Here is a 26,110-nt window from a genome sequence, read left to right on the forward strand (position 1 = left end):
AGAAACATTTTCTAGAATTAAGTATTCAGACAGAAGGCATTGTTTTCAGCCCTATTTCAAACTCTTGTTCTCTAATTACTCTTCCCTTTCCCGTAGTAGTTTGAAATTAAGCCAGTCTTTGTAAGCTAGATGTTATGTATGATCCTAGGATAAGCTTCTGATCTCATGCTGTGCTATCATTAAGATTGCCTAAACACGCACTCATGCTTTGTTTTAGGCTTGCCTGTTGCAACATTCTCATGGCAGGTCTCCCTCCTCTAAATTTGGAATCATCTGAACCTCGAGTGATTGTGCCTTTGTTCCCTATCTCACCTATGCTTACCTCCGATGCACTGCCTTCCGATGGGTAACATTCTGATTTTAAAATTCACATCACACTTTCAAATCCCTTCTTGGCCCCACCCCCCCAAAATTAGCACTCAATGGACGTAGGTTTTCATGCTGAGCTGGGAGGTTCATTTCCAGACATTTCGTTACCCTAGTAGGTAACATCTTCAGTTGGCCTGGAAATGAACCTTCCAGCTCAGCGAGCAAACCTACATCCAGAACCTCAACCTGAACTACAAATCTTCTCAAAACTCGCACAGCACTCAATCTTTTGAAATATCAATACTGCTAATTTTGACCTCGTGCCTCTGAACTTGAAATCTAGGGTGCCGAGCTGAAGTTCTGTAAATGATGATTTAAATTCCAGTGTGATGGCAGGTGCAGTTTAAATTCAGTTAATAACTGTCTCAGTAATGATGACCTTCAAACTAGCATCATTTGTCACGAACACTCAATCTGGCTCAATAGTGTACTTTAGGAAATTAAGGTCTTGCCCCCTCGTTTAACCATTCACTGCCAGATTTGAATGGATCACTTAAGAAACACGATTTTCTATTGTCATCTGAAATTGCTCAGTTTTGCAGGATCATCCTTAAATGCAGGTATAACCCCTTAATTCTTTTCTGTTCTATTGACCATTGTTTGTATGCGTTTTCTTCTGAATTTACCCATGTCATCTCTAAAGTTCCAAGTGGTATCTAATGTGCTTGAGAAAGAAAAATATTTTCACATTGTTTCTCTTGATCTCACTGCAAATTTTGACACTGTTGACCACTACCTGGCCACTGATAGGTAGCATGGTAGAACTGTTCCTCTTGCATTTGATCAGAGTAAATTGAAATGGTTTCTCATTCCAACTCTTCGCACTATTGGCTTTGTTATCACAAGTTTCGATTCCTCTCCTCTTTCCCCTCATTTCCATTTGTGTTGCCCATTGATGTCATATTCCAAAGATGCTGCATTCATTTCATGAGTACAGTGACAACAACTTGTTCTATCTCTCCTCCATCTCTCTCGACTGTACTATTACTGAATTATCAGGCTGTTTCTCTACTTGCAGTATTGTTTTTAAAAATTTCTTCCATGTAAATATCGGTAAAACTAAGTCATTGTTTTTATTCCTGCTACACCGTGTTCCCTAGCTACCAACTCCAACTCTCCCTGGCAAAAGATGCATTTCTCATTCATGCTTTCACTGAATTGTGTTTCAATGCACTTAACATTGCCCAAGTTTCAGCTCATCCAACCTCCTTTTACCTTTGCATGTGAATGTTCTAATGCACTCCTGGATGGTCTCCAAGTTCTAACATCTGAATGTGGGGTCAGCTAAAACTCTGCCTAACTTAACATGTAGCAAGTCTGGTTTCCCTGTCTTCTCTGAGGCAGTCCCTGGGCCTTAAGGTGACTTTGTTTCCACTTGGTCATTTCAGGACCCATTAAAGCAAATAAGTCCTGTTTAACAGACCAATATTTTAGTAGCAAAAGACTTACAAGGGCTTGATGGTGAACTGCAATTCAGCACAGACACCATTACTTTTCCCTATCCAGAAGCCAACCCACCACCAAATTAACAAATCTCAATCTGGCTATTTTCTAAATAACCCACTATTGACTTACTTAATCAGCCAGAATCCAGCTTCTCTCTTAATCAAACTGTTTAGATGTGTCTGAGGCAGATGGAGCATGAATCTGGACCTTCTGGCCCAGAGGCAGTAATACTGCCAATGTGCTGCAAGATCCCTAAAGTCCTGCTTTATTTTATTAAAGCAGCCTGTTCAAAGGTGTTATTACACACCCCTGGAGCAGGTGGGACTTGAACCCTGGGCCTCCTGGTCCAGGGATAAGAGCACTACCACCATGCCACAGAGCTCGACAAACTCTGCTCTCAAGATAATTTTAACCAACCTGCTTTGTATTTTCACAAGCTTTCAGAGCATGTGGGATGTGAACCTGGCCTTCCTGGCTCAAGTAGGCACATTACCACTGTGCCACAGAACCCTTATTAGAACCTGTCTCTTAGGCTTTTTTTAAGAAATGTTGAGTGATTTCATTACATTTGCCTGGAACTGGTGTGTTTTGAGCCCAAACCTTCTGGTTCAGTCGTAGATGTACTCCCACTATGCCATAAGGCACTCTAGAATCCCGTTCTTAATACGAAATCTAGTATCACCACCTCTTAATCAGCTTCGGGGCTGATCTGACCTTACATTGACAACTCCACTGTAAAATCTGCAAACCATGCCTCATGGGGCAAGTGGTGTTTGGAGAATCAGATGGAGGAATTGTAGGAGGCTTGTGGACTCTCTGCTTTGCTTCTGTGCCTTCCCAACAAAATAGCTCAATGCGTTCTGCACTTTACCAAGTGAACTTCTCCAACTTGCTCAGTATACACCAGAGAGACTCTAAGTTGACTCTAACTATGAACCGTTGGTGCTGATGCTGAATTTTGTTATCTTTGTATGTCTTCAGCAAGAGGAGATTCCCCATTTTCTGGAATCACCCAGTACTTTCCAAGGATATTCACAGAATTATAGCATCCCTACAATGTTGAAAGAGTCTGCACTGACTTTGAAGAGCATCCCATTCATTAACCACCCCCCGCCCCCACTCTAAGCTTCATTCCAAATGAAGGGCTCATGCCCAAAACGTCGATTTGGATGCTCCTCGGATGCTGCCTGACTTGCTGTGCTTTCCCAGCAGCATGCTCTTAACTCTGATCTCCAACATCTGCAGTCCTCACTTTCTTGTGCTCTATTTATGTTAACCTGTATTTAGCATGGCTGGTCCACCTAAACTGCATACCCCTGGAATGTGGGGAACATCTGGCGAAACTCATGCAGACATGGGGAGAGCGTATAGACTCCATGAAGTCACCCTACACTATAATGGGACCTGTGTCCCTCGTGCTGTGAGGCAGTAGTGATCATAGGAGGTGCAGTTGGAGAATATCAGCCTACAGCTTGTGGAATGGTATAACAAGATACTGATGGTCGAGGCAAACACCTATTTCTGACATTCAACCAGTTAAATCTTTTGAAGGTTATCAGCTCGTTTTTTAGGTAATTTTGAAAAGAAAACTAGCCTTTGTAAGGATTGAGGGAGAACTATTATGTTATGTCCTAGGAAATTATACCGACCGTGTAGTGGCTCTCCAAGGTTTGTGTTCAACCTCTGCATCATGCAATTCTATGGAGTATAATCTCTTCACATCCAGAGCTTTGGGAAAGACTGAAACTTAATATTTTTTAAAACATTCTCAGCATCTTCTCATTGCTACCAAACCTACCTGTTAATGTATATCTCTAGTTGATCTGAACCACGTCATGAAGGTGTTCCCAGATATTAGGTTTAAAAAAAACTATTCACTGAGGGAAACAATTTTATTTTGGTCATCAAGGCACAGAATTTTCCTTAGTTATAATCTTCCTTTGTAACATAGTTTCCTGGTCTTTCCATTGTAGTTTTCACCAGAAAATGTTGGTGTCCAAAACAAATTTATCAACAAATTGCTGGCAATTTCTATTTTGGAATAGTTTTGATTAATAACATTTTGACCTGCTTAAGTGTAGTTTTTCCTTTGTTTTAAATTTCAGGTAATTTTGGAAAAGAGGTTGCAACCTTTGTAAGCGTTGATTATTTATGACTGTAAGGATCAATTTGAGAGCATTAGTTTCCTCTTGTCTACTGAAATTGAGAATATATCAGGAACAGCAATAGTCTAGGTAGCCTTTTGAGCCTACTCGCTATGAATGTTGACTTCAATTTTACCCTCTTTTCAATGTTGTCTATGTGAGAAATCTCTCTTTACATCAATATAATTTGGTATCTTTACTTCCTTCGAAAAATTCATTTTTTTTCATTGGATATTGATCTCTTAGCTGATGGGTGCTGAACTTGGTTGTTGTCATACAAGATTGTTATTCTTTGGTTCTCAGTTTTGCAGACTATTGTCCATATTCTGATAATATTTTATCATGAATATGGTTGACATGACAAAGATCAGATTCTGTATTATATTAATTGAGGGATAAATATTTGTCAGGACATTGGAGAATGACTCCTGTTCTCCAGAATAGTGCCATGAGATTTTTTACGTGCACCTGATCAGTAGATGGGGCTTCAACTTGACACCTCATTGGAAATATGGTATCATAGTAATAGAAGCAGGAGTAGGCCATTTGGCACATCAAGCCTGCTCCGCCATTAAGATCATGGCTAATCTATCTGTCGTTTCAGCTGCTCCTACCTGCATTATCCCCATAACCCTTAATTCCCCTACCATGCAAAAACCCTTCCATCTAACTTTAATATCTTTAACAAAGCTGTCTCTACTGCTTCCTTGGGCAGAGAATTCCATAGATTTATCTCTGTCTGGGAAAAGCAGTTCCTCCTCATCTTTGTCCTAAAGCTTATGACACAGGCTAAACCCTTTTGCTTAATTTAAAACCAGCAACGCAGAAGGATTTATCCCGTGCAGTAAAACTTAGTGGCCAAGTACTATTTAAAGTAAAAATTTAACAACTTTATTTCTTAATGTATTACAGAGAATAGTTAACTAACAACTATTTACAAGTCCTTCCTCTAACCTCTCTCTTACCTTTCCTTCTATAATACTAGTCTCATAAAACTCCAGATTACAATTTACAAAATAAAATGTCATGTGTCAAAAACCAGGCAACTTTCATTCTTCTCTGTATTTCAGTCTTTTTTCCTTGGAGATCCTGCTTCATAGGTCACTGACTGATAAAGTTACCTTTTAAAAGAGCTATATTCTGGGCAGTGTGCAGATGTAGTTGGCATGGCCGTTCTCTCAACTGTTCAATTTTCCCCAGTCTTATACCGCCGAAGCATCGGATTGTAATTGGCTTTTAAGATTGTCAGTGTACTCAATTCAAACTGGATTGGTGTTTGGTGTTTTTGGGGGTATAAGTTAAACTGATTGGCCTAATTCCAATCTATTTTGTCGTTTCCAGACAGCCAGCTAATTTACCTTTTGACCAAGTGTTAACGTTGTTACCTTATTGAGAACACTTGGTGCTGTCAGGTAACACTACCAGCTTTTAACTCGTAAAGGTACAGTACACACACATCTCGCTAATCTTGAGGCCTTGTCCCTTAGTCCTATTTCACCCACCTGTGGAAGCAACTTGCCCGCCTCTATCTTATCTATCCCTTTCATAATTTTATATGTTTCTATAAGATCCCTTCTCATTCTTCTAATTCTAGCAAGTAGAGTCCCAGGCAGCTCAACCTCTCATAGGGTAGCCCCGTCATCTCTGGAGTCAACCTGGTGAATTTTCTCTGCACTGCCTCCAAAGCCAATATACCCTTCCTCAAGTAAGAAGACCAGAGTGCGCAATATTCAGGGTGCAACCTCATCACACCTTGTACAATTGCAGCAGAGCCTCCCACTCTTAAATTCAGTCCCACTAGCAGTGAAAGTCAATATTCTGTTCGCCTTCGTGATTACCTGTTACACCTGCAAATCAACTTGTAGCGATTCATGTACAAGCACTCCTACATCCATCTGCCACTTAAATAATACTCAGGTATTTGCATCAGAGAGCGGCGGGAGCTGGGCGGAAGTGAAGGCAGAGCACAAAGCCATTCGGGAAGGTAAGTGATTGTTATTTGTGTGTGTGTTCTAGACCCCAGGTCCTACAAAGTAGGGCCTCCCTCCCTCCCTCTTCTAATCTAAATTAAAAGTCCACAGACTTGCCCCAAAAAGAGGGTCCAAGGAAGTTCCTGTGGATTGAAGAGTGAGGCTTTAACTCAGGAGTCTTTGACAAGGTGGTTGAGTGAAGTGATTACGCCACAGTTGAAGAGGGTGAAGACATGACTGCCAAGCTGGTTCAGTGTGCTACGCGCTTGATGTGGGAGGTCAGCGACTCTGGTGTGTCTGGCTCGTATAAGTGTGGAAAGTGTGTGCACGTTCAGCTATTGACAGAGCATATTGCAGCACTGATGAAAGAACTCGAGGACCTTAGGCTCATCCGAGAGAACGAGATCTTTCTGGACAAGACCTTCAGCGAGGTTATTACACCAATCATACCAGAAGAGAGCAGACGATGAGGAAGGCAGAGGGGAGACAGGTGCAAGACACCCCGAGGGAAGTACCTGTCAGGAACAAGTTGAATCTTTTGGAAACAGTAGAGACAGATGACACTGCCAGTCTGCGAGGCAGCCAGGTCTGTCAATCAAAAGTTGGCGCGGAGGCAGAGCAGAAGAGTCTGACATCGCACAGAGCTGTGGTAATAGGGGACTCCATAGTGAGAGGAACTGACCGGGGTTTTTGTGGCAGCAGGCAGGACTTCAGGATGGTGTGTTGCCTTCCTGGTGCCAGGGTTAAAGACATCACAGACAGAGTGCAGGAAATCCTCAAGGACGAAGGTGAAGAGCCAGAGGTGGACAAACTGGATGTTTAAGATGGAACTTGAAGGGAAAGTTAGAACAAGGGAAATCAAGAAAGGCAACTGTATCAATGAGGCAGAAAACTCAAAAAGGGATCATGCTGTAAGGTTGAGTGAAATAGGAGTTGATGGGAAGGGTGAGGGCAGTAACAAATTAAAAATACTATACATGAATGCACGAAGCATTAGAAATAAGATGGATGAGCTTGAGGCTCTTTTGGAAATTGGCAGATACGTTATTGTGGGGATAACTGAGACATGAATATTCAAGGCTACACGTGCTATCGTAAGGACAGACTGACAGGCAGAGGGGATGGGGTGGCCATTTTGGTAAGGGATGATATTCAGTCCCTTGCACGGGGGGACCTAGAATCGGGGGATGTTGAGTCAGTGTGGGAAGAGCTGAGAAATTCTAAGGGTAAAAAGACCCTCTTGGGAGTTATCTACAGGCCCCCAAACAGTAATCTGGATGTCGGATGTAAGTTGAATCAGGAGCTGAAATTGGCCTGTCGCAGAGATGTTACTACAGTTGTTATGGGGGATTTCAACATGCAGGTAGACTGGGAGAATCAGGATGGTATTGGACCTCAAGAAAGAGACTTTGTGGAGTGCCTCCGAGACTGATTCTGAGAACATCTGGTGCTGGAGCCGACCAGAGAGAAGGCAATTCTGGATCTGGTATTGTGCAATGAACCTGAATTGATCGGGGACCTCGAAGTGAAGGAGCCATTAGGAAGTAGTGACCATAATACAATAAGCTTCAATCTGCAATTTGAGAGGGAGAGGGTACAATCAGAAGTGACAATATTTCTGTTGAATAAAGGGAACTATGGAGCTATGAGGGAGGAGCTGGCCAAAGTTCAATGGTGCAATACCTTAGCAGGGATGACAGTGGAGGAACAATGGCGGATATTTCTGTGTATAATGCAGAAGTTGCAGGATCAGTTCATTCCAAAAAGGAAGAACCTAGGAGGAGGCATGAGTGGCTGTGGCTGACAAGGGAAGTTAAGAAACATATAAAGTTAAAAGAGAAAAAGTATAACATAGCAAAGGTAAGTGGGAAAACTGAGGACTGGGAAGCTTTTAGAGAACAACAGAGGATCAGTAAGAAGGAAATATGCAGAGAAAAAATGAGGTACGAAGGTAAACTGGCCAAAAATATAAAGGAGAATAGTAAAAGCTTTTTTAGGAATGTGAAAGGCAAAAAAATGGTTAAGACTAAAATTGGGCCCTTGAAGACAGAAACAGGGGAATATATTATGGGGAACAAAGAAATGGCAGAAGAATTGAATTGGTACTTCAGATCTGTGTTCACTGGGGAAGACACAAGCAATCTCCGAGGTAACAGTGGCTGAAGGACCTGAACTTAAGGGTATTTATATTTGCCAGGAATTGGTGTTGGAGAGACTGTTAGGTCTGAAGGTTGATAAGTCCCCTGGGCCTGATGATCTACATCCCAGGGTACTGAAGGAGGGGCTCGAAATCGTGGATGGGTTGGTGATTATTTTCCAGAGTTCGATAGATTCGGGATCAGTTCCTGCCGATTGGAGGGTGGCTAATGTTGTACCACTTTTTAAGAAAGATGGGAGAGAGACAACAGGAAATTATAGACCAGTTAGTCTGACCTCAGTGGTGGGAAAGATGCTGGAGTCTATTATAAAGGATGAAATTACGACACAGCTGGATAGTAGTAACAGGATAGGTCTGAGTCAGCATGGATTTATGAAGGGGAAATCATGCTTGACTAATCTTCTGGAATTTTTTGAGGATGTAACTCTGAAGATGGACGAGGGAGATCCAGTAGATGTAGTGTAGCTGGACTTTCAGAAAGCTTTTGATAAAGTCCCACATAGGAGGTTAGTCAGCAAAATTAGGGCGCGTGGTATTGGGGGCAAAGTACTAACTTGGATTGAAAGTTGTTTGGCTGATAGGAAACAGTAGTGATAAACGGCTCAATTTTGGAATGGCAGGCAGTGACCTGTGTGGTACCGCAGGGATCAGTACTAGGACCACAGCTTTTTACAATATATGTTAATGATATAGAAGATAGTAGTATTAGCAATAACATTAGCAAATTTGCTGATGATACTAAGCTGGGTGGCAGGGTGAAATGTGATGAGGATGTTGGGAGATTACAGGGTGACCTGGACAAGTTAGGTGAGTGCTCAGATGCACTTTCACGTGGATATATGGATGCTTATCCACTTTGGTGGCAAGAACAGGAAGGCAGATTACTACCTAAATTGACTCAATTTAGGTAAAGGGGCAGTACAGAGAGATCTGGGGGTTCTTGTACACCACTCAATGAAGGTAAGCATGCAAGTACAGCAGGTAGTGAAGAAGGCTAATAGCATGCTGGCCTTCATAACAAGAGGGATTGAGTGTAGAAGCAAAGAGGTTCTTCTGCAGCTGTACAGGGCCCTGGTGAGACCACACCTGGAGTACTGTATGCAGTTTTGGTCTCCAAATTTGCGGAAAGACATTCTGGCTATTGAGGGAGTGCAGCGTATGTTCACGAGGTCAATTCCTGGAATGGCGGGATTACCTTACACTGAAAGACTGGAGCGACTGGGCTTGTGTACCCTTGAGTTTAGAAGACTGAGAGGGGATCTGGTTGAGACATATAAGATTATCAAAGGATTGGACACTCTGGCGGCAGGCAACATGTTTCCGCTGATGGGTGAGTGCCGAAACAGAGGACACAGCTTAAAAATACGGGGTAGACCATTTAGGACAGAGATGAGGAGAAACTTCTTCACCCAGAGAGTGGTGGCTGTGTGGAATGCTCTGCCCCAGAGGGCAGTGGAGGCCCAGTCTCTGGATTCATTTAAGAAAGAGTTGGATAGAGCTCTCAAGGATAGTGGAATCAAGGGTTATGGAGATAAGGCAGGAACAGAATACTGATTTAAGGATGATCAGCCATGATCATATTGAATGGTGGTGCAGGCTTGAAGGGCAGAATGGCCTACGCCTGCACCTATTGTCTATTGACCAACACTTTTTAACTTACAAAGTGGATAACCCAACATTGTACTCCATCTGTCAGATCGTTGCCCACTCAACCAATCTAAATCTTAGCAGACCCTCAATCCTCTGCACAGTTTGCCTTTCCACTCAATTTATTGTCATCAGCAAACCTGGATACGTTACCATCTCCTCTTCCAAATTTTTTATATCTATCCTCAACACCCACCCCTGACAGCTCACCACTGATCTCCATCCTGAGAAACAACCATTTATCCTGACTCGCTGCTTTCTGTTGGTTAACCAGTCCTCTATCCATGCTAGTACATTCCACACAACTCCATGCATTCTAATGGATGAATCCAAGGTGTGGCACTTTATTGAATGCCTTCTGGAAATCCAAGTATATAGCATCCACTGGTTCTCTTTAAACACCCCCCCCCCCCCGATCACTCTGCTTGTTAAATCCTCAAAACTCCAATGTGTTTGTCAAACACAACCTTCCCTTCTTGAATCCAAGCTGCATCCACCTGATAGGAACCTTTCCGTCCAGATGTTTCACTATTTCTTCTTTCTTGATAGTCTCCAGCATTTTCCCAACTGCAGATGTTAAGATAACTGGTCTATAGATACCTGCCTTATGCCAACACCCTTTTTTAAACAGCGGTGTGACATTTGCTGTCTTCAGGTCCACCAGGACCTGCCCAGAATCCAATGAATTTTGATAAATTATCACTAACACATCTTCTAAACTTCTGTCATTTCGTTCAGCATCCAGGGATGTATTCAGTCAGGACCAGGGGACTTATTTACCTTTAGACCCTCAGGTTTGCTCAACCCTACCCTTTAGTGATAACAATTGAATTGAGGTCCTCACCTCCCAATGTATCCTTAACCTCATTCCTTGGCATGATAAGACATATCTTCCACTGTGAAGACTGAGACAAATAGTTATTCAAGGCCTTGATCGTTTCAGCATTACCCAATGTTAATTTCTCTTTCGCATCCTGCAAGAGACTTTAGTCCACTTTAGCCCCACTTTTCCATTTTATATGCATGTATTTATAAAAACTTTTCCTCCCTGATTTTATATTCTGTGCTAGTTTGCTTTCATAATATATCTTTCCTTTCTTTATCCAAGGCTGGCTCTTCCTACCCTTGCTATTCTTGGTTTTCACTAGAATATATTTGCCTTGAGCTCTGGGAAAAATCTCTTTGAAAGGCTTCTACTGTTCCACCATATAACTTGTGTTCCCAGTCTAATTTAGCCAACTCCTTCCTAATCCTATTACAGTCTCCCTTGTTTAAGCATAACACCTTGGTTTTTGATTATACTTTTTCATCCTCCATTTGTATCCAAAATTCGATCATACTGTGATCACTCTGAGAGGATCCCTAACTACGTAATTGTTAATTTTACATGTCTCATACACAGGACCAGATCTAAGATTGCATGCTCCCTTGTGGGTTCAGTGACATGCTATTCAAGAAATTTATCACAGATGATTTCTGTGAGCCCCTGTTCAAGACTGCCTCTACTGACTTGATTCAGCCAATCAATATGCATGTTAAAGCCCCCCCCATAACTACTGCCATTTCATTCTTACGTGCATCAGAAGTTTCTTGATCGCCTGTGCCACTGTAGCACTATTGTTGGGTGGCCTATAGACACTCCTACCAATGACTTCTTCCCCTCATTATTCCTGATCTCCACCCAAATGGATTCAACATTTTGCTCCTTAGATCCTATATTGTGTCTCTCGATAGCCATAATCTCATCGTTACGTAAAAGCGTGACCCCATGTCCCTTACCCTCTTATCCTTCCTAATTATCTGATATCCTTGGATATTTAATTCAGTCATAACCACCCTGCAACCACATTTTTGTAATGACAGCTAAATCATACCCATTTGTACTGATTTACACAATAAGTTCATCGACTTTCTTTTGAATACTTCAGGCATTGGAATAAAGTGCCCTTATGCTCATTGTCCCTTTAGCATTTAGCAATCTCCCTGTCTTCGCATATGATTCTGGCATCCAATTTTACTTTTTTCTAACTTTTGCTCTGGTCTCTGCATTGCTTCCTCCTGCCTTTCTGTCTATACTCCCATCCACTTGCCATTTAGGCTACCCTTCATCTCCCACTCTGCTTCTTGCATCTACCTTTATGCCAACTACTGGCATCTTCTGACCTGACACTCTGGTTCCCACCCAGTTTAAAGCTTCCCTAACAGCTATAGCAAGTCTGTCCGCAAGGATATTGGTCCCCCTGGAGTTTAGTTGTAACTTGTCCATTTTGTGGTCCTACCTTTCCCAGAAGAGAACCCAGTGATCCACAAATCTGGAACCCTGCACCAACTCTTCAGCCACTGGTTTGTCTGCCATATCTTCTTATTCTGCCCTCACTAGCATGTGGCGCAGGCAGCAACCCAGAGACCCTTGAGGACCTTCTTTTTAGCTTCCTTCCTAACTCTCAAAATTTACCTTTTATGACCACATCCCTTTTCTTAGCTTTGTCATTGATACCAACGTGTACCACAACTTCTGGCTGCCTACCCTCCCCTTTAAGAATGCAGTAGACTCGATCCAAGACATCCCTAATGCTGGCAGCCAGGAGGCATCATACCAGCGGGGAGTCTCATTCTTGTCCACAGAGTCTCCTGTCTGTTCCCCTGAACCACAGGGTTAGACTCAATGCCAGAGCCCTGGCTGCTCTGGCTTTCCCCTGGTAGGTTATTCTCCCGCCTTCCCCCAAAAATATCCAAAACAGTTTTTGTTATTGAGGGGTGCAGGCACAGGGGACCCCTACACAACTCCCTACTCCCTTTCCCTCTCCTGATGGTCACCCAGCTACTTTCATCTTGTAACCGAGGTATGATTACCTTCCAGTGTCTCCTCTATCAACCCCTCAGCCTTCCAAATGGTCCAGAGTTCATTCAGCTCCCTAATGCAGTCTGTGCAGAGCTAAAGCTGGCAGCACTTGCAGGTAAAGTCAGCAAGGATGCTGGTAGTGACCCTGACCTTTTATATCCTACAAGACGAGCATGCAACTGCTCTAGCTTCCATCCCCACTGCTCTTTTTAAAAAGAGGAAAAGAAACTTATCTGAGCCTCACCGTAGCCCTCTCTCACCTCTCTCCATCTCTGATGGTAAAATGTTCCTTCAGTCCTGAAGTCAGCCTTAGTTCTAAGCACTCAAATCGTGACATGAGGCTTGTGCAAACAATTGGGACCTAGCTCGTTCTGATCAATTTAGGATCTGTTGATCCAGGCGATCAAAAAAGGGGAAGTCCTGGGATGTGATAGAAAGCGAATAAGATTGAATGTCGGAAATGTCATGGAATAAAAGGCAAAGAGAATGGTATTGGTTGTAATAAACAAAATATTTATCCAGAGTGAATATGAATATTAGAATAAGCAGCTCATGAAAAACAAGTTTCAGGCCATCACATGGCAAAAAAACTGATTAAAATCAATATTGAGTCCAGAATACAGTAAAGTGCTCAATAAGATTAGATAATGTTCTACTTGCATTGAGTTTCATTGAACACTGCAGCAGACTGAGGACATGCATGAGCGTGTGAGCAAGGTTGAGAGTTTTTTTAAAAAAAAACTGGGGACTTGGCATCAAAGTGTGGAATGATGAGGTTTTCTAGATCTCCCCAAATTGTCTGGCCTGTCCACACAACTGAATTCTTTTTTTTTCTGATGGCAATCTGAATTTCTCTGGGACCTCCCTGAAGTTTTGTTCTTTTTAAACCTATTTTGCCACCAAATATAGTTGTGACCATCTATGTAATATATTGCACACTTCGGGAAATGCTTTTTGACTGTCCAAATATGCATCAGCCATACTATCCTCACCAATTATATCCATTAACGAATTGAATAAAAATTGGTGCTAGCTTTCATTAGTTAGCCAGAAGCACTAATTATTTTAGTCCTTTTTATTGTTTCTAAATGTCTCACTGACCTTTGGCAGGTTATATATCCTAGGTCTATTCCCTGAACCCTGTGCCCAAAAAAACCACCTGACCCATTCAGTGAAGTCATGTGCTTCTACTCCACTTTTCCACCCTCCCATCTTCAACTCGGAGATCAAAAATCAGTAGGTCAACCTTGAAGACACACTCTGGGGCATTCACAATCTCTCAGGTAGAGAATTAGAAAAACATTTATCCCTTTTGAGTAAATGTATTTTTCCTTCTTAGTCTGAAACGATTAGTCCCTTATCCTTATGCTGTACTCCTGTATTCTAGATTCCTCAGCCAGGGGAAACATCTGCCTACTTTGTCAGACTCCTTCAGGTTTTTGTCTGTCTCAATGACTTCACCTCTTACTCTAAATTCCAGAGATAATGGACCCAGTTTCCTCCTCCTGTCAATGGAGAGCAACTTGTTTAACTCGGCCTCGTTTGATTGATCCCTTTGCAGTCCTACCTTCATTGCAAGTATCTTCTTCCTTCGATCTAGATTTTTTGTTGATTGCCTTATGACTCCAGTTTTGCTAGACCTCCTTACATCACACTCTGTCAAATGCTGCCCTGATGTCAAGTGCTGTCACTGTCACCTCACCTCTGGAGCTCAGCTCTTGTCCTTGTTCAGTCCAAGGCTGTGATGAGATCAGGAGTTGCGAACAGATTATTGCAAATCAATTACTGTTTGATTGCACTGACTTCATACGGCACTTGACTGATTGAAAATAAACTGATGAAACAATAATTGATTGGGTTGTATTTGTACTGTTTTCTATGTACAGAACATATTTGGGCAATTTTCTACTTTGCCAAGTAAATGCCACAGATGTGGCTCTACTCGAACAGCTTGATGAGGAACGCAGCTAGTTTTGGAGCACAGGTTTTCAGTACTAATGTTTGAATGTTGTCTGGTCCCAGAGCTTTTGCTGTTATCTTAAGAATGAAAGGTGCTTTGTCAATCTACTTCAATATGTTGCTATATTTTTTAAAAAGATGATTGTTGTGCAAAGATTAAATTTTGAGATAAGTTGTCACTTTTGGAGTCTTTGCAAGACTAATGACAGTTTTTCCTTTTTTTTTGTAGGTTTGAGTGGGACAAGCTATTGGAAAATGTGCATTGTTTGATCATAAGTGTGACAAAGACAGACAGGCAGGAAGCCTATATACTCAGGTATATGAATGTTTTGTATTTTTATGAACCTAGTTAGAATTGAGCAAGATATGGGTTAGATTCCTAACAGCTGCTTGTTGCAAGAACAATGTTTAGAATGAGGAAAAGCATCAAGAGCTGTAAACCTCTGGTTTCAATGCTTAACTATGATAATTGTATCTGTTTCGAAATTTTAGCTCAATTGGTTATGCTACCGATCAGAGATAAGGGTTTTTTTATGAGACTGAGTTACTGTTGGAATAGTTAAAATAGTCCAAGAGAAAATAACAGTTTGAGTGCATTTCACAAGAGCTCAGAATTGTTAGGGTGCATAAGGAAACCATTTGGTCAGCTGGCTCTATTACCTAGTGCCAAATTCATGTCTTTTCTCCCATATCCATGAACACCACTTCATAGTCTTACAACATAGAAACAGGCTCTTTGGTCTAGTTAGTCCATGCCAACCATATTCTCAAGCCAAACTAATCCCACTTGCCTGCACTTGGCCCATATCCCTCCAAACACTTCCTAATCATGTACTTATCCAAATGTCTTTTAAATGTAACTATACCTGCATCCACCACTTCCTCTAGCAGTTCATTCCGATTATGAACCACTGTTTTAAAAAAATGCACCTCATCCTTTTTAAATCATTCTCCTCTCACATTTAAAAATATGCTCCCGGTTTTGAACTTCCCCACCTTGGGGACAAGAGCTTTGCTATTCATATTGCCTATGCCCCTCATGATTTTCTAAACCTCTATAAGATCACCCCTTAACTTGATATGCTCCAGTGGAAAGTTGCCCCAATCAGTCTTTATGCATAAGCCTTCTATTCCTGGCAACATCCTGGTAAATCTTTTGAGTCCTCTCAAATTTAATGGCAACCATCCTATACAACCTCAGCACGGCGTCCCAACCCCATACTCAAAGGTCTGAACAATGCAGGCAAGTGTGCTGAATGCAGCCTGCCTATCTGTGAAACAAGTTTCAAAGGATTATGTATCTTAACCCTTGGTTCTCTGTCCTATAACATTACCCAGAGCCCTACTATTAATTGTGGAAGTCCTGCCCTTGTTTGTTTCACCAAAATGTAATATCTCACGTTTATCCAAATTAAACTCCATCTGCCACCCCTCAACCTGTTCACCTCTTCCGATGCCCACTTGCTTGCCACAACTGAACCTGCCTCCATTTTCCAGTCAGTACATTCCAGGCCCTAACTACTTGCTGTTTGAAAATGTATTTTCTCACGTCATCCACGTTTGGACATCACTTTTGGATTTTTTCCCCTTTTGAGCAAGAAACTGGTTCCAATCTACTCTATTCAGCCCAGACATGATTTTGAAAGCTTCGATCAAATCCCCTCTCTCCCTTACGAGAGGAGAACAGTCCCAACATATTCAGTTTATTTGCAAAACTGAAGTTTCTCATACCTTGACCCATTCTTGTAAATTGTTCTGCGTAGTCTCCAATGCCTTCACATCTTTCCTATAATGGGCCCACAAGTGTATAAAGAAATTCGAGATGACGTCTAGCAAATGTCGTGTACAAGTTCAACATCACCCCCAGTTCCTGTGCTTTGCTTCTTGTAATAAGGTCGAGAGCACTGTGCTTTAACTGCTGTCTCCCCCTTCCTACCACCTTCAATGATTTGTGCACAGATACACCCACGTCCCTCCGTTCCTGCACCCCCTTTACAATTATATCCCCTGTTTTGTTTTAGTTTGATATTCTTCCAACCAAAGTACATTATCTCACAATTCTTTGTCATCTACCCACATACTCCTCCACTTGGTCATTGTGTGTTTCGAATTCCGCACTATCCTTTTCCACAGTTTACAATTCTTACAAGCTCCATGTCATCTGCAACTGTGAAATTGTCCGTTGCACACCAAGCTCCAAATCATTCATATATATCAGGAGAAGCAAGGATCCCAAATCTCAACCCTGGGGAGAACCTTCACTTGACTGTAAAATATCCATTGACCACCGCTGTTTCCTGTTATATAGCCAATTTTGTATCCATGTTGTTACTGTCCCTTTCATACCGTGACCTGTAACATTCCTAGAGTCTGTTAGGCACTGTATCAAACAGAAATCATGTATTGCTTTCTTTAACAGTGTTACCCTCATCGAGCCTTTCTAACAACTTCAAAAAACCTCCTAGTTAGTTAAACATGGCTTCCTCTTTAGAATTTTGAGCTGACTTTCCAATCGCCCATTAAACTCCCATCTTTTCCACATGATTATTTATTCTACCTATAATAATTGTTTATCGATCCTTAATAATTGTTTGTAATTTGATTCATTCTGAAAATTAAGCTGTGATCATATCAATAATTGCAATTTTAGATTGTGGTTTTAGGATTGAATAAAATGAAATGCGGGAAAGTAACTTAGAGACATAGTTTCTAGGGACTCTGGAGCACTTATTCTTTAGCTTGAATCATGTTGGTCATTTTAGCTGCACGTGTTCCATGGATTTTTCAGCCTTCAATTCAAACTCAAATTCTATTTTATCTGCCGTAGCTGAGTAAGAACTGGGTTATAAAAATTCTCAACAGATGTACCTTATCTGAGAAGTCGTCTTGATTGATCGCTTTGTTTTTAACCCTTCTCTTTGAGCATTCAAGATGTGAACTTTGTTTTAAGTCAGCTCTGGCTATTTCTTTCAGTAAAATGAGTTGACAGCTGTATTGCTTCAGCATGTGAAGTCTGCTTGTTCAATTTGATACTGCATAAAGTAGTATACTTTAGTCTAATTTCAAATGTGTTCACGATGGTTGAGTCAATTAGACTCCTGGCTGATATCATATCTTTTAGGCAGAGCTTATTGCATGGTGGTTATAATGTTGAAGATGCATGATGTTATTTAGATCCTGGGTTCTAAAATGGAGGAACCATATGTTGATATGCTATTGATTTGTATTTCTATATTCTGCATGCTGCAAAAGGTAGGTTCAGTTTAGTTTTAGATTTGTTTGGAGTTTGGTGATGAGCAGTCTGAAGTATAGTGATACATGCATTTTTAATAAGTTCAACGTTGGCATAGAGCTTGAGGCAAGCAGTTGACGATGCATTAGAAACAAGGGTAGAAGGAATAACTATCACACCCTAGCAACAGGACGCTGATCCCCCTCAAAGTTAGAACTGTTCAGAAGGTTAAGCAATGCATGCAGGTTCAGTGAAAGTGAAAAGGTGTTGTTAATGGCTGTGGAAAAATTCCTGAGTGGTTTATTAGAAAAATATCCAGGGAACAGAAAGCTGCAAGAAGCTGAGGGTGTTCCCTCTGCTCCCTACAGTTGCATGGGCCTCCAAGTTCCATGCTCAACAGCACGTTACCAAACTAGAGGTCATTGCACTTACAAGCCCATCATATGCAAATCTTATGAGCAGCTGTGCAGCTTACCAAGGACATCGTTCTTGAGAATGTTCCATATCTGTTCACATAATGAGCAAATAGGCTATGCATTTTTGTACCATCCAGCTAGCTTTCACTGTCATTTATCCAATGTTTCCAATAGGTGGGAGAGAAGATGTGATCTGAGAAATCAAAATTCATTGAACTTGAGGGGTCTATGAATCTTTTAAAAATGACTGGACCCCAACATAGCTGTATTGGAAGTGAGATCAAGGGCACATAAGATCGCATTATATGCAAATGATTTCTTCTGTTATCATCGAACCTGGCAGTTTCTGCACCCCTTTTAATACAATGTGTTATTTTATTTGGCTCTTTTTCAGGGTATAGGATTAATACCCTGCTTAAGGGTCTTAAGGGAATACCTGATATTGAAGGTGAATTACGATTCCCCTTTAAATGGTTGCAGGGGGCTTTCTTTACTTAGGTATTTTTGTTAGTCCCACCTTTGATCATTTATTTAAGGCTAAGTTTGCTCACTTGACAAGATTAGAGAAGATCTTCAAAGATAGGAGAACATTCCAATATCCTGGTTAGGTCGAATAGCCCTTATCAAAATTAATGTCCTTCCTTGTTTGGTGTATCCCATGTGAATGCCCCCTGTGTTTCCCAAGCAAACATTGTGGAGACTCATTGGTTGGCTTAGTTCTTTTATTTGGCATAACAGGCAGCTCCTCATTAAGCTTGCCAAATTGCAGCTACCCAAAGGGTTTGGGGAGTAGCCTTTCCAGATATTAAGATATCAATGAAGTTCCCTTCTGTCCTTTGTGGGTGACTGGGCTTTTGAGGACCCGAGATCCATATAGTTGAATATTGAGGCCTCCCAGGCAAAGTGCCCCCTTATTGTTTATGGGTAAGATGAGGGCAGTTATGGATTACTGTCTGAATCCAATCGTTATTATTTCAGTCAAAGCGTGGAGAGCAATGTGACAGAGCAAGGGCAGATAATCTGAAACCTCCTTTCTTACCCTATAGTTGGTGTGCCCAGATTTCAGCCAGGGATGATGGACCACAGATTCAAACTTTGGGCAGCTTGGGGTTCCTGTTTGGGAGACTTGGTCCTTCGACCAAATGAGCTGCAAGTATGGTTCGCCCAGCAGAGACCTCTTTCCTTCCTTTCAGTTTAGGGGCTTTATCCAAACAAAAAGACTATGCTTTTTTACCAACCCCTTTGGGTCTGACAGAAGAGAATGCTTCATGCCACAAGCACATACTTGGTTAGTACTGTCTACCACTTACTGGGGTGCGGTGCCTTGAACGATATTGAGCAACTATGTGAGATCTGGGAGCAAGAGTTGGAAGTAATAGAGGGTCCTGGAGACCAACGTTAAGGTAGACACTGTCTCTCTTCTCGGGGGCTTGCCAAATTTATCTCCTTTAGATGCACGTGGGAAAAAGCTATTTAATGTTCTCGCTTTACGAGGAAGAGCATTCAGATGAGCTGGGTGTCTGAGAACTCTCTGGGCCTGTTGGGGTGGGGTATGCTAATTGTGGAACACAGCCCTTTGGCTTTCCTCTCAAACATGTTGCACCATAAAGCAGAACGATTTTATAAGACATGACAGCCCTTGAATTACCTGGAAGCAGGTACTTTCCTATCCTTTCCCTGAAACACCTGATTCCCTTACTGATCAGCAATCTATCCATCTTGGCCTCAAGTATACATAAGGACTGTGCACGCACAGCTCTCTGGCAGTGAGTTCCAAAGACTCATGAGCCTCAGAAATATTACCCGTGATCTCAGTCTTAAATTGGTGGCTCTTAATTCTGAGAGGATGTTCTCTGGCACTGGACTCTCCTTTAAGGGGAAACATTTTCAGCATTTATCCTGCGAAGCCATTTAAATACTATGTATTTCAATGAGATCACCTCTCATTCTAAATTCCAATGAGTATTTGTTTTAAACTTTGCTCATAAGACAATTCTTTCATACTGGGGATTAACCTACTGAATCATCTCTAAGCTAATAATGAAGTAAATTGTGTCTACTGTTCTTGCAATTTTTTGTGCCTTTTGCAGTGAGGGTAGTTTTTTTTTAAAACATGCTCCATCTCCAGTATTGCCTTGTTTCCCCACCATTAATTCCACCTTCCAAGGATCAACACTCACTTCAGATACTCTTCTTTTTCTATATACATTAAAGTTGCTTGTTGTAATGTTTTCAGCATGTATAAATGCTGGGGCAGAAAGTAGCTTGTGAAGTGCCGTAAGGATTAGACCTCAACTACAATATTTGCGATCTGGGTGAAGGACTGATTGCATTGTTGTCAAAATCATAAAAATAAAATAAGCTTTGAAAAAGCCAGGATATAAAAAGGGGTGTAGATATCTTAATTGAGTATGCAATTTTTTTGCCATTTTGTGTGAGAAATTACAAGTTGTTCCCTTTGTCAGGAATAATACATAAGCATAATTTAAATGGAGACTGCAGAATGCTGTGATACTGAGAGATCTGGGTGTCATTGTACTCATAAAAGGTTAGAAAGGCAAATGGGAAGTTTGCTGTTATTGCAAGTTGTTGGAATATGAAAGTAGGGAAACCTTTTTACAACTGTACACTGCATTAGACAGACTTCAGCCAAACTCTTGTGAGAAATTATGGTTAACATATTTAAAGAGGCAATAAAATTGCGGTGAGGTCTGCGTGCAAACTTGAGGCTAACCAAAGTGACCCTGTGCAACCCAGTTTGCCCGCAAATACATTCTATCAAAAAATGAAAACTGATGCAGTAAATATATCTAAAACTGTCCACTTTTCCCAATTTGTTCATACTTGACAATGGCCTGACCTTATGCAGGAAACAGCATTAAAATATTGGGAATATGCTCTTCTAATTCTTTTTCTACCTAATGTGCTGTCTTCAACCACTGCATTCAAACAATTTTATCATGTATTGTGCTGCACTGCAATATCCCAGAGCACCTTGTGGTCTGAACTAAGGAATGAGGCAGGCAAATGACCTTTTCAGGTTTAATGCACACACCTGCAGCTTCCTTAAAGTTTCAGGCAGACAATAGAGCAGAGCACGAACACAAGACATAAAGATTACATAGAATTCACTATCTTTTAAGCTAGTATTCCTAATTCTACTAGTTTAATTGTGATTCAATGAGAAATTAAGTACTGTAAATGATGAGTGAAAATGTGATTGTAGAATGATACTGCATGGCAATTTCAAAGAGCATCGGGATCAGTGGTGCTGGAAGAGCACAGCAATTCAGGCAGCATCCGAGGACAGGCAAAATCGAAGTTTCGGGCAAAAAGCCCTTCATCAGGAATAAAGGCAGAGAGCCTGAAGCGTGGAGAGATAAGCTAGAGGAGGGTGGGGATAGAGTAGTATAGAGTACAATAGGTCAGTGGGGGAGGAGATGAAGGTGATAGGTCAGGGAGGAGAAGGTGGAGTGGATAGGTGGAAAAGGAGCTGGGCAGGTCGGACAAGTCCGGACAAGTCAGGGGATCGTGTTGCTGGAGGTTAGAAACGAGGATGAGGTGGGGGAAGGGGAAATGAGGAAGCTGTTGAAGTCCACATTGATGCCCTGGGGTTGAAGTGTTCCGAGGCGGAAGATGAGGCGTTCTTCTTCCATGCGTCTGGTGGTGAGGGAGCGGCGGTGGAGGAGGCCCAGCACCTCCATATCCTCGGCAGAGTGGGAGGGGGAGTTGAAATGTTGAGCCACGGGGCGACTTGGTTGATTGGTGCGGGTGTCTCGGAGATGTTCCCTAAAGCGCTCTGCTAGGAGGCGCCCAGTCTCCCCAATGTAGAGGAGACCGCATCGGGAGCAACGGATACAATAAATGATATTAGTGGATGTGCAGGTAAAACTTTGGATGTGGAAGGCTCCTTTAGGGCCTTGGATAGAGGTGAGGGAGGAGGTGTGGGCACAGGTTTTACAGTTCCTGCGGTGGCTGGGGAAAGTGCCAGGATGGGAGGGTGGGTCGTAGGGGGGCGTGGACCTGACCAGGTAGTCACGGAGGGAACGGTCTTTGCGGAAGGGGAAGAGGGGTGGGGAGGGAAATATATCCCTGGTGGTGGGGTCTGTTTGGAGGTGGCGGAAATGTCGGCGGATGATTTGGTTTATGTGAAGGTTGGTAGGGTGGAAGGTGAGCACCAGGGGCGTTCTGTCCTTGTTGCGGTTGGAGGGGTTGGGTCTGAGGGCGGAGGTGCGGGATGTGGACGAGATGCGTTGGAGGGCATCTTTAACCACGTGGGAAGGGAAATTGCGGTCTCTAAAGAAGGAGGCCATCTGGTGTGTTCTATGGTGGAACTGCTCCTCCTGGGAGCAGACGGCGGAGTCGGAGGAATTGGGAATACGGGATGGCATTTTTGCAAGAGGTAGGGTGGGAAGAGGTGTAATCCAGATAGCTGTGGGAGTCGGTGGGTTTGTAGAAAATGTCAGTGTCAAGTCGGTCGTTACTGATGGAGATGGAGAGGTCCAGGAAGGGGAGGGAGGTGTCAGATGGTCCAGGTAAATTTAAGGTCAGGGTGGAATGTGTTGAAGTTGATGAATTGCTCAACCTCCTCGCGGGAGCACGAGGTGGCGCCAATGCAGTCATCAATGTAGTGGAGGAAGAGGTGGGGAGTGGTGCCGGTGTAATTACGGAAGATCAACTGCTCTACGTAGCCAACAAAGAGACAGGCATAGCTGGGGCCCATACCTGTGCCCATGGCTACCCCTTTGGTCTGGAGGAAGTGGGAGGATTGAAAGGAGAAATTGTTAAGGGTGAGGACCAGTTCGGCCAAACGAATGAGTGTCGGTGGAGGGGTACTGTTGGGAACATCTGGAGAGGAAAAAAACGGAGGGCTTGGAGGCCCTGGTCATGGCGGATGGAGGTGTAAAGGGATTGGATATCCATGGTGAAGATGAGGCGTTGGGGGCCGGGGAAACGGAAGGCCCCCAACGCCTCATCTTCACCATGGATATCCAATCCCTCTACACTTCCATCCGCCATGACCAGGGCCTCCAAGCCCTCCGTTTTTTCCTCTCCAGACGTTCCCAACAGTACCCCTCCACCGACACTCTCATTCGTTTGGCCGAACTGGTCCTCACCCTTAACAATTTCTCCTTTGAATCCTCCCACTTCCCCCAGACCAAAGGGGTAGCCATGGGCACACGTATGGGCCCCAGCTATGCCTGTCTCTTTGGCTACGTAGAGCAGTTGATCTTCCGTAATTACACCGGCACCACTCCCCACCTCTTCCTCCGCTACATTGATGACTGCATTGGCGCCACCTCGTGCTCCCGCGAGGAGGTTGAGCAATTCATCAACTTCACCAACACATTCCACGCTGACCTTAAATTTACCTGGACCATCTCTGACACCTCCCTCCCCTTCCTGGACCTCTCCATCTCCATCAGTGACAACCGACTTGACACTGACATTTTCTACAAACCCACCGACTCCCACAGCTACCTGGATTACACCTCTTCCCACCCTACCTCTTGCAAAAATGCCATCCCGAATTCCCAATTCGTCCGCCTCCGCCGTATCTGCTCCCAGGAGGAGCAGTTCCACCATAGAACACACCAGATGGCCTCCTCCTTTAGAGACCGCAATTTCCCTTCCCACGTGGTTAAAGATGCCCTCCAACGCATCTCGTCCACATCCCGCACCTCCGCCCTCAGACCCAACCCCTCCAACCGCAACAAGGACAGAACGCCCCTGGTGCTCACCTTCCACCCTACCAACCTTCGCATAAACCAAATCATCCGCCGACATTTCCGCCACCTCCAAACAGACCCCACCACCAGAGATATATTTCCCTCCCCACCCCTCTCCGCCTTCCGCAAAGACCGTTCCCTCCGTGACTACCTGGTCAGGTCCACGCCCCCCTACGACCCACCCTCCCATCCTGGCACTTTCCCCAGCCACCGCAGGAACTGTAAAACCTGTGCCCACACCTCCTCCCTCACCTCTATCCAAGGCCCTAAAGGAGCCTTCCACATCCATCAAAGTTTTACCTGCACATCCACTAATATCGTTTATTGTATCCGTTGCTCCCGATGCGGTCTCCTCTACATTGGGGAGACTGGGCGCCTCCTAGCAGAGCGCTTTAGGGAACATCTCCGAGACACCCGCACCAATCAACCAAGTCGCCCCGTGGCTCAACATTTCAACTCCCCCTCCCACTCTGCCGAGGATATGGAGGTGCTGGGCCTCCTCCACCGCCGCTCCTCACCACCAGACGCATGGAAGAAGAACGCCTCATCTTCCGCCTCGGAACACTTCAACCCCAGGGCATCAATGTGGACTTCAACAGCTTCCTCATTTCCCCTTCCCCCACCTCATCCTAGTTTCTAACCTCCAGCAACACGATCCCCTGACTTGTCCAGACTTGTCCGACCTGCCCAGCTCCTTTTCCACCTATCCACTCCACCCTCTCCTCCCTGACCTATCACCTTCATCTCCTCCCCCACTGACCTATTGTACTCTATGCTACTCTATCCCCACCCTCCTCTAGCTTATCTCTCCACGCTTCAGGCTCTCTGCCTTTATTCCTGATGAAGGGCTTTTGCCCGAAACGTCAATTTTGCCTGTCCTCGGATGCTGCCTGAATTGCTGTGCTCTTCCAGCACCACTGATCCAGAATCTGGTTTCCAGCATCTGCAGTCATTGTTTTTACCTCGTTAATTTCAAAGAGCAGTCTCGTTCCTGAAGTCTCTTAAGTTGTCAGTCTCATTCTGTCTGCCTAATGGTTTTATGACTCTACTTCTGGGCTAGACGGTGGGACTTAAGTTCTACTACTGTGAGAGAAAAAATGTCCAAACAGGTTGACTTTTATTGTTTTAAAAAAAACTTGAATCTGATTCCACCACCTTTTTTAGGTAGTGCATTCCAGATGTCATCTTAAATTGGAGCAGAATACTGTGAAGTCTGGAAATGTTCAATCAAATCAGAAATTAATTGAAACCTTAATTATTAAACCTTAATTAGGCAGCATCTATCGGAGAGAAAAACAAAATTTGATGTTTCAACCTCATGAACAGTTCCTGCTTCTGTTCCATTCTAGGCATTGATCGGAGAAGCTTCACCATTCATATTTCCTCCATTCGGGTTCATTCTTTTCTATATTATTGTCACTTATTGCTTCTGAAGGTGCTGACCTGTACAATTGAGTGCTAAAACCTGTGACTAGGAGAAAGAGGTTAAAAATTGTACAGCCTAAATTAAGATATTTGAAGAATAAAACAGTTCACATACTTGATACAACGTTCACCATCTTCAGTATTCCACCTGCCAATACACAGTGGTAGCTATTAGCACTAGATAAAAGTAAGTTATACCAGATCAATTGTAGCAACTTGGCAAAGTTTTTTGGACAACTCTTTCCAAATTCTTGTCCTCGATTATAAGGATATGGGCAGCAAATGCATGGAATACAACCAATGTGAAAGTGCAGCCAAATCTTTCACCATTCCACTTTGAAGTTATATTGCTATTTCTGGCTGCTAATCCTAGAAAGCCCTGCCTAATAGCACAGTGTGTCCCCTTGTACCATATGGCTGCGTTGGTTCAAGAAGATAGCTCACCACTTTCTCCAGACGAGTTCTGGATGAACAATATATACTGGCCTTGCCCGCAATGCTGACATCCTATCAAAATAAATTGCCTATTGGTTCGAATATAATTTTTAAAATCTGTACCATATTTAAACTGTCAGCAGTTCAGAGAGATTTTTGAGAGTTTGGGAACAGTTGACACTTTCTCAGTGATCGTTGTCTCCCAGGATTTTGTTACCTAAATAGGTGTAAGAGAAAACCATGGAGCTCTGAGTCCACTCTGACATTGAGTAAGATTATGGTTTATCTTTGACTTCAAATCTACTTTCCCACCCATTCCCACAATCCGTTAATCCCTT

General features: G+C 43.0%; 1 protein-coding gene across 5 annotated transcripts in view; it reads left to right on the forward strand.

Moving 5' to 3' along the window:
• LOC148150656 (S-adenosylmethionine decarboxylase proenzyme-like) overlaps positions 1–26,110 on the forward strand; it is a 52,427-nt gene that overhangs the window by 6,066 nt on the left and 20,251 nt on the right. The window contains exons 1-2 of one of the 5 annotated variants that reach the window (XM_087983091.1): positions 14,025–14,150; positions 14,765–14,851. The exons of 1 other annotated variant lie outside the window; for it this stretch is intronic. In XM_087983091.1, the coding sequence (XP_087839217.1) occupies positions 14,062–14,150; positions 14,765–14,851 (176 nt within the window). In that variant the 5' untranslated portion in view covers positions 14,025–14,061. Of the gene's footprint in view, positions 1–14,024; positions 14,151–14,764; positions 14,852–26,110 lie in introns of those variants that run through there. 3 more of the 5 variants (XM_087983090.1, XM_087983092.1, XM_087983093.1) reach the window with 3 other exon arrangements.

The sequence above is a fragment of the Chiloscyllium plagiosum genome, unplaced genomic scaffold (genome assembly GCF_037043375.1).
Source record: "Chiloscyllium plagiosum isolate Xiang-an unplaced genomic scaffold, Cpla_swu_hap1 HiC_scaffold_3, whole genome shotgun sequence".
Taxonomy (NCBI): Eukaryota; Metazoa; Chordata; class Chondrichthyes; order Orectolobiformes; family Hemiscylliidae; genus Chiloscyllium; species Chiloscyllium plagiosum.